Here is a 9,460-nt window from a genome sequence, read left to right on the forward strand (position 1 = left end):
ATATCAGTCAAGCTAGTTTTGATTTTAATGGGATCTAGCTTGTAATTTAGACCAGTGGGTGGTGCTTTTAGGGTATTTGTGGTGTGGCTTTTTGAAATTACTTTAGTATACTTTTTGGGTAGGTAACTATGATATAACCCTTTGATGCTCATATATTCACAAGATAAAATTTCACAGGTTTGAATTCTAAGATGTTAAAAGTTTGTGGTTTCTGTATCGTGGGATTCATGGCAACACTTCTTATGATTGTCATCTGCTATTGCAAGAGATTGACTACAGCAGGGTAATTAGTTGGCCAGTTACATTTCTGATCACACAGATTATGAGGCACATGGGTAGGTCTTTGAAGTGCAGTTTTTCTCTTCTGCAGGCATGTTCACATACCACAAGGACTCTCACTGCCATTGGTTCAGCAGCTTTAAGTGCGATAACTATTCAGAATTCCGACTAGTTGGAGCTGTATCCTTTTGTCCTCATGACAGTGCTAAAGAAGCAGTGATTTAATTATGGGGATGAAGTAAGACATGAAGGTCTGATCAGAACTCGTTCTGACATACATACAAGTACGTTGCATCTTAAATGTATAAAAAATGACATTTAAGCAAGTAGACTAAAGAAAAAGTAGGAAGAAAATGGTTGTTATGGGTACATCGTACTTTTTTTTTACGGTCAGTAAATAGTGGAAATAAGATTACATGCGCAACTTTATTGTGTATAAGTTGTAATTGTTTTTATGGTCTTCACTTCAGGCTTTCATTCAGTAGCTATAATTGTCCTTGGGTTCATTAATCTTTTGTTTAAGTTCCTATTGGGACATATGTGACCTTTTGCTAGTTTTGTTTTGTTTTAAACAAGGTGTTTTCCACATGAGCATGAAATTGTTCCTAGGTCTTCTGTTGTGCTAATTTATGGAGTCCTCGGACAAACATTTAATGCTGATATAGTCCTGTAACTCCACTAAGATGAGGAGGTGGGTGATGCCTCCGTTTTACTAGTAGGAAGCTGAATCATCAATGAGATTCTTCTATTTCTCTTATAATAATTTCATGTTTTTACTATGAGCTGTTAATTCGGGTAATTGTCTTTTTTTTTTTTTATGCCTTCTTTAAATATCACAGGGGCATGGATGACTTTTTCTCATTTATCGTGACTAGTCCTTGATGGCTGTATGCAATGACTTGCTGAGAATAGAGTACCTGCTATGAAATAAAAAAATTAATGAAGTGCAGTGCATAAAACTTAAGCTATTCAGTACTAAATAACATGAGTACAGAAGGCTGTAATAGCAAACCTGGTACTAACAAACACAAGCCTAAGAGGAGGGATCTGTTTGTAGTGTATGCAGATCTTTTTAAATGAGAGTGATAGCCTACTCTTTTCCTGTCCCCACTTGACCCAAATTCTGGAATTACAGTGTGTCACCAGGTACACTTCAGTGTGCTAGCTGATTAGCTGTAGCGCCAGTGCAGGTTTGTCACTATGCTTTTAATTGTATTTCAAATAAACATTTCTATATTGACAACTCTCTGGATTATTTTTTTTTATTATTATTAAAGATGTACACATCTGTATTTCTCTTTTAGAAAGCAGAACAGAAAGCTTTTTCGTAACAGTATGTTTTAACAGTTTCTTCAGGAAATGCTTGTAGAGAATGTGATAAAGATTTTCAAGTGTTTTGGCAACATGCCTCATTTGACCATTTTAACATCAGTTAACATCAGTCCAAGAAAATTTAAATAACTTCCATTCCTTCAGTTTCCTTACTATGTTTTAAAGAGGTTACTTTAAATGTTAACTGTGATAAATATATGTGGATTTTCCCCTTAATATTTGACATGTATAGCTTATGGGCCTTGCTGTCTATAATAGCATCACCCTGGATATTCGTTTCCCACCTTGCTGTTACAAGAAACTGTTGAGTCCTCCTATTGTTCCCTGTGATCATAACACACTTGTGGGCATCTGTGACGTCACATTAGATGACCTATTTCAGATAATGCCTGTAAGTATTAAGCTTTAGAGGCTAAATTACCTGTTTAGAACCTGTTCTGTTTGTAATAAATACTTGAATTATAGACTGTTTCAGAATGACTCTTTTCTTTATCACCAACTGAGATAGTCTCTCTTTTTCTGTTGAAAATGTAACTTCTCCATGTGTTTTGTTTTTGTGCATTTTTCTACATACATTTTGAATGTGCAGCTTTTTCCAAGGTAGTTTATAAAGAGTAATTTTGGCACATGCTTGCAAAGTACGTCAGTTTGCTTTGTGGGTTTGCTAAAGAGCTTGTACTTGTATTGTAGGAATTAGCCCATGGACTGAGTGAACTTCTGTCTTATGAAGGCAACGTTGAAGAGGACTTTTATTCCACCTTTCAGGTCATTAAGTACTCGACTATAAGTGATTCTCAAACTAGTTCAGTAATTTTACCAATGTTTCTGCCGTGGAGTGGTCTACTACTGTATGATTGGATTTTGTTTGTAAGATACCTTCATGAGCATTAAAGCTTGCTTCAAGAACCAGACTAGTGCTTGGGGTGGGTAGAGTCTGTCTTCATTATGGGGCTTTAACCTGTTATTCCTTGACAGTGTAAGCGGAACTAAGCATTGACTGCCAGGCACCCCTACCCAACTACTGGTACCATTACAGCTCTACGTTTGTTCTAACATTGACTTTGCAGTCAGTGATCTGCTTTGGTGGAGTTAATCTGGCTGCAAAATAATCTCTTTTCTGTCTAACTCAAGTTCTAGACAGAGCTTACTCCTGTCAATTTCTATGCTTTTTCCAGGAAATCTCTCATAGCCTATACTTGCTTGTTCAATAGTTTTGCCAGACCTGTATATCTAAGAAATGGCTGTATTTCTATTCAGTCTAGAAAGGCTTTTTCAGTAATTCATTGTTTTAGGATGCATGTTATTTAGTAAAATTTCATGCCAGTTTAGGAACTTGTGTTGGACTTGTATTGACTCTTTTTGCCTTGGCTTTTAATTTCATTATTATGCAACTATGTGAGAACTTCTGTAAAGTAGCTGTTTTTGAGTTCCTAGGGAGCAACAATGGAAGAAACATCTTACTTAATTATATTTGATATTCCTAAGTTGTTCTTAGAGATGTGTTCTTTTAAACTTGGATTTTGAATCCACAGCCTGCAGTTTGGTAGGTCACTGTTTAATGGGGACAATTTTTCTACTTTGAATACAGGTTTTCTTAAGCACTTTGTTGAAAACTGTATTATTTAACTAAAAAAAAAACCAACCAACACCACAGGATTAAAATGTGTTTAAGAGAGAAAAGAAAGACATGGAGTTATGAATACAAGCTTTGTAATTTACAAGCATTTGAATGCTTAAAGTACTGAACTTCAGTTCTTTCTTTCTCCAGGTTTTTCAGGAAGAATTTGGTGTTATAAAATCTTACAACCTAAAGCCAAATGGGGATAAAATTCCTGTCACCAATCAAAATAGGAAAGGTACTTCAATACACATTAGCTACACACATTTGGCAGTATAAACTTTACCAATTTTTCACTTATTATGAACATTAGTTTTGCTCAAGAAAGTATGAAAACTAAATTCTTGTAGTCCTTTCTAGTATCCATAACAATTTAATAGAATGTAAAACAAAAGACGTTCATTTTTTTAGTTCAGTGCAATTTTGAAGAGCACTGCAAATGGCTACTTAAATTATTACAATCTAACAAATTTTTTTTTCTCTTTTTTAGAATATGTACAACTTTATGTTGATTTTCTTCTTAACAAATCAATCTACAAACAATTTGCAGCTTTCTATTATGGATTTCATAGTGTCTGTGCTTCATATGCATTACTGGTAAGAATGAGAGAAAATATAACTTCTGTTTCAAATGTGTGATTATATCCTAAATTATATAACTTAGTACCTCAACTGGTACCTCAAGCTTTAGGATTCTTAAAGACTCTCAGTCAATGGGTATAGCTGAACAGGAGATTTAATTAGGCAATCTCTATTTATAAATAAAATATTTATAATATTTTCTTCATGATCTCATTGTAATCTAACTGGAAGACAAGTTGTTACAATAAACATAAGAATGAAAAGAAAGTGAAGAACAAACGGAGCATATTAAAATTTGTTATCCTTTAATTTTGTTTTGTACTATATAACATAAGATTCCTCTAATTTCAACTGAAGCATTTTTTCTATCAAAATATGTATGCATTTAACTTATTTTATTGAATAAAATTCTTTTAATTTTTCAATCATGCAAAAAAATTAATCTGATTCTAGTAGCATTGCTTCTATTTTTTAATAGAAATAAAGTATTCTGTATTTAATTTCTGGCAGCTGCTTCGTCCTGAAGAAGTAGAAATTCTTGTCTGTGGTAGTCCTGAGCTGGATATGTCTGCCTTACAGCGAAGTACCCAGTATGAGGGCTACCAGAAAACTGATGTTACTATACGGTAAGCTTAATGGCTTGTTCTTTCTAAACTTTAAAATCAGCATAGCATGGTAGGCTGTTGGAATAATCTCTTCGTGTAATCTGAAAGTGGATCATAAATTGCTGATGTTTGAAAAAGCTTATTTCCAAATAAGGCAAACACTGTTAAATTACTGTTTTTAGACACAACAAAACAGAGTCTGTATAAATAGGAAGAAAGCCTTAATGATATACTGTGTTGCTAGAATGAACATTTAAGATTATGTAATTAGTTGGAAATGAAGATATGAGGTTTCTTTGTGTTGTTTTTTGTTTTTGTTTTTTTAAAGAAAGTTAAAATCACTGAAAGTGAAATCTGAGTCTTTAATTTTGTTATCCAGTCTTACAAAAATGTTCTCATTAAATTTCATTTTTCATCAATTCTACTTAATATGAAACAGTTTTATTTATTTCTTTAATAGGATAGATTTGGGCATAATTTGCAAATATGTGATTTTAAAATTCATGAAACATGGTGCTTTTCAAGTACTTGGGAATTTTTTTAACCTTGAATATTAGGGTAATACTAATATGTATTAGTAATGTATATATGTAATACATTAAATAATTTCTAATTAGTGTTAATTCGTCATATACTTTCTGTTATATCCTAATACATCTTTGTCAGGATATTACACCATAACCATTTTCTTCTCCTGCCCCTGAACACAGATACTTCTGGGATGTTGTACTTGGATTTTCTCTTGACCTTCAAAAAAAGTTACTGCACTTTGCTACAGGAAGTGACAGAGTTCCTGTGGGTGGTATGGCTGATTTGAATTTCAAGATTTCAAAGAGTGAAACATCCACTAATTGGTAAGTAGTCTTCTGTTGTTGGTGGGTTTTTTCCATTGTTTGCTTTTTGATTATATTCTGTGAGACCTTATTGTTTTTGAATGCCTTCTTAAAGAAGTGCAAACTAATGCACAAGGTTCATTAATTTATCTTCAAAATGTTATTAAATGTATTGATTGCATAAATCTATTATGTTAAATTCCATTTTTTAGTCAGTGTTTACATTTGAGACCTGAAATTTAAAGAAATGGTTTAATTATTCCTAAGTGACAACGTTCAGATCTCAACTTCCAGAAGACACTTACAACTTAGAATGCTGCAGTCCAGTACCAGAGCTTGTGAACTGTTCTTTTTCCAGGCCTTCACTCAGCTCCTCAGTGTTCTTCCCAGAAACATATGTCCATGAGGATATGTTATACCAGACAAAACTTTCTGATTTCTGTCCTCAGAGTAACTGTGGTTCATCTAGATCTTTTTGTGCACACTCCATGTCTGAGCTTCCTCCCTCATGTGGAGAATTCTGATTATACTTGGATTTTGTATAGAGAAAGACTAATTTTGAAGTCATGTGGCTACTTGACTTTGAAAAACCCAGATCCATATGTTTACAACTTAAAAGAGACAGAGAAAGAAAGCTGGAGAGGAAGAGGCAGGCAAATTTCATCCGAGTACCCGAGGTGCATATGAGTAGTGCTATTTGTGATGTTTCTTTTACACAGTTTCTTATTTAAATATTGTTTAAATAAAAATACATTGGCAGATGACAGTGCCCTGCTTCTGTTGTATTATTAAACAAGAGATTGGTTTTCTTTCTGTTTTAGGTTGCCTGTGGCCCATACCTGTTTCAACCAGCTCTGTCTCCCTCCTTACAAGAACAAGAAAGAGTTGAAGCAAAAGTTGATCATCGGAATTTCAAATGCAGAAGGGTTTGGCCTAGAATAAAGCAAAATACTTCAAAAACAGCATTGTTATGTAGCACTCACTCTCCTCTAATTGTGCCTTGAAGCTTTTTGTTGTCTTGGTACTGTGCAAGTCTTATCCAACATACATATTTTTTAATTCAGTATTAAGTGTGTGGTTCTTTCCTTAACGGCAATACATTCACTGCTTGCTTTGTTACAGAAAGTAATTTTCTTTATACTGAAAACTAGCCTATTCAGTAAAAGAAATCTGATGAAGAAAATTTCTAAGTTGTATGTTGTTTTCCTTTTTTTCTCAATAGCACTTTATCTTCAATTGTAATTACATCATATGTATCCATCTGGGAAATAGTATACAGAATATTTCTTCATTAGCTAGTCCCAGAGATGGTATGTTTTCCATTAACATAAATAGTAGAAAGTATTCAACTTACAGCATGTAGCCATATTTTTCCAACAGCAAATAGGAATTTTAGTCTTTATAAAATGTATGCAGTTTTAATATTCTGGTTTCCTTCTCAGTTAAACAGGCTGTGTAAGAAGCATGTAAATAACTGCCTGTGAACAAATAAGTTTTGATAGTGCCATTTTCTGCTAAAAAATATTTTTTATTAATAAGAGGTTTTAAATGTTCTATATTTGGCTTTTTCAAATCAACCACATTGACTGTACAGAGAATGTCAAAAGGTACTGTATTCACCATGAGGGAATCAAGGCCAAGCTACAGGTACTAAGCAACTTCTCCATTTCATTCTTTGAAACTGATGACAACTAATCATATCTACTCTAATGTCATGGTAAGCAAAGACAGATATTTAATGTAAACTCCTCATAAGTTGAAATATTTCAGGCAAATAATGAAATCTACAACATGCGGAAAACTGATACGTAGTCTACAGGCTAATCATTTTGTCAGGAACTTTTATGAAAATATTAAGTAAGCAAAGTGAATACAATAATAGAAGAATGTTGAAGATCTCTTTAGCCTGAAGTCCAGCATTTAAAGACAGTGCTCTGTGGTTTTCACTTCACAGCTACATGAAAACAGCTCTAGGTGCGAGCGTTCTGAACTAGTAAATTAGGAGCTGGAGAAGTTAGTGGTTCTAAAATGCAGGTGTAATTGTAAAGTCTAGGTTTTATTTGTTGCATTGAAAGAATTTATCAGCATGCAGTATAGAAACCTTTATGATATCAATAGCTACTGTGTGTTCTATGGTTCTTTCTTTCATTTGAACGAGGCCCAGATCTTTCAAAATATTTAGGCATCCAATTTGTCAGTCTTCCCATTTGACTTTTGCTGGGAGCTGGATGCTTAAATAGCTTGTCGTGTCTGTGCTCAGTTATTTATTTGTAGTAAGAGGACGTTTTTCTTCTACAGCCAACAGTTTCACGTGGTCAACAAATTAATCTCCCTAATTTGTAGTTTCAGAGCTGTAGTGCGGTTTCTTCAGCAGCTAAGTGTGAACTTTATTTTATTCTCTTTCCTAGAGAAGTTGCTGATGATTTTTACAGTTTTACTGAAGGAGAGATAAATTGTAGAGGTTCTTACGATATTTGGCACTGTTGGTTATGCTTTACTCAAAATTGATATTAAAATTTCTATTGACTTCAGCTCGGGACAAAGCTATGTTAGCGCAGAGCAATTTAAAAGCAGCACTTCAAACTCATGCATTTTACATTGTTGCTCTTGAAAGGAGATTTAAAATATATTTGAATTTACAGTATTTTACATGAAGAAACAGAAGAAATGCTCACTGCTGCAAACACCCCCTCCCTTTCCCTTCTTTACAGAACTGGGCTTATGGAATGTCGGCTTGTGAATAAATATCTATACAGTTTATCTGAAAACATGGCAAATTAGCCAAAGTATTTTTTTATGGCTGAAGCCCACTTTTAATAACTATTTATCTATTGCTGTTAAAATAAAAGCTTTATTTTATTTTCACTGAATTGCACTTTGCCTTGGGTTTAGTTTTATTTATTAATGCTTTTTTGATTTTACTGTGTAATATTACCTCAGAATTCTAAAAAAGCTATTGTATTTGCATTGGTTTTTAGATAAGATGGTCATTCAATAACATTTTATATATTTACTGATGTTGATAAATAGTACCTTTTTGTATTTGTTAAATGAAAGCATTGCACTGTATTTATGAAACAAACCTCTGATCATGATAGAACTTTTCCTCCCTGTTTTTTTCGTTCTGTTGCCTTGACTGTAATCCAGCAACTTTTTTTTTTTTTAAATTGTCCATTATTGTTTTCTAACATACAAAAGAAATCCGGTTTGTACAAACTTGTTCATTCTTAAGTATCTATTTTTATGTATTAAAATTGTTCAGTCATTAAATCAAATATTTCAATTCCTGGTCTTATTAGTTTGATTTCAGATTTTAGAATGTATCATAATGGGATTGAAAGCATGATCTACAGCTCTGCTTTTTTCTTTTTATCTTTCTTCAGGAACGTTTAAATTAGGAAGGACAGGGAGCAAGGACAGCGTGCTTTCCCATCTCCACAGGTCCCCATCATGAACTGACATGACCAGATTTAAGCTTTCTGCTCATCTCCTTTGAGTTACCTACAGATGGCAGTAAAGAGGAGGATCAAAATCACTTAATGAGATTTCAGACTTTCCCCTTAACTAAGATTAGACACTTTAGATAAGAAATATAAATATTCTTAAGAAAAGCATTTTTGAAAATGTAACTTTTCTTTATATACATTTGTCACTAGTCTTTCCAGATTAACAAAATCAGCAGATACAAATTAGTAAATGAAAATGGAGGAGAGAAATAAACTGTTAATATCCCAGGCTGGTTCTTGAAAGTACCTTCTCCTTCCATGAAACTCTCTAATGTGCATTGGGATAGATAAGAGACTTTCACAGCGGGAACAGATAGCCTCAGGACTGATGTTTAGAAAGAGGTTATAAAGCTTAGCTTGCTTTGTCTTATTCCAAATGGATGTCAGATGGATAGTGCTGCAGCTTAGAACCATAATGGTATATTTCCTTTTTGTGGTGGTGTGATTGTTTTTTCCTGCTTTTTTTTGGCCAAAAATAGTGAGGTTCTTTCTCAGTATTTGTAATTGGTGATGATACTAGCTGACGTGCTTCAAAAACAAATCCTGTATTGTTGTTTCTCATAGATGTATTTAATATTATTTCAGAATCCTCCCCTAAAAAAAGATCTCACAGCTCCTTTAGAGGTCACTTTCATGTCATAAGGAGCAATAATGTAAGAGTATTTGTTCTTCCTGCTGAAGCACCCATATCCCTTCCAAGATACC

The 9,460-nt window shown here is 33.6% G+C and overlaps 1 protein-coding gene across 7 annotated transcripts in view; it reads left to right on the top strand.

Moving 5' to 3' along the window:
• Nucleotides 1-8,532, top strand: part of HECTD2 (HECT domain E3 ubiquitin protein ligase 2) — a 44,231-nt gene extending 35,699 nt beyond the window's left edge. For all 7 annotated transcript variants that reach the window (XM_015866884.1, XM_015866881.2, XM_015866885.2 and 4 more), the window contains 8 exons: nucleotides 371-459; nucleotides 1,844-2,002; nucleotides 2,302-2,376; nucleotides 3,380-3,467; nucleotides 3,720-3,826; nucleotides 4,322-4,437; nucleotides 5,127-5,270; nucleotides 6,071-8,532. In XM_015866884.1, the coding sequence (XP_015722370.1) occupies nucleotides 371-459; nucleotides 1,844-2,002; nucleotides 2,302-2,376; nucleotides 3,380-3,467; nucleotides 3,720-3,826; nucleotides 4,322-4,437; nucleotides 5,127-5,270; nucleotides 6,071-6,191 (899 nt within the window). In that variant the 3' untranslated portion in view covers nucleotides 6,192-8,532. The remainder of the gene's footprint in view (nucleotides 1-370; nucleotides 460-1,843; nucleotides 2,003-2,301; nucleotides 2,377-3,379; nucleotides 3,468-3,719; nucleotides 3,827-4,321; nucleotides 4,438-5,126; nucleotides 5,271-6,070) is intronic.
• The last annotated feature ends 928 nt before the right edge of the window (nucleotides 8,533-9,460 follow it).

This window comes from Coturnix japonica, chromosome 6 (assembly GCF_001577835.2).
Source record: "Coturnix japonica isolate 7356 chromosome 6, Coturnix japonica 2.1, whole genome shotgun sequence".
Classification (NCBI taxonomy): Eukaryota; Metazoa; Chordata; class Aves; order Galliformes; family Phasianidae; genus Coturnix; species Coturnix japonica.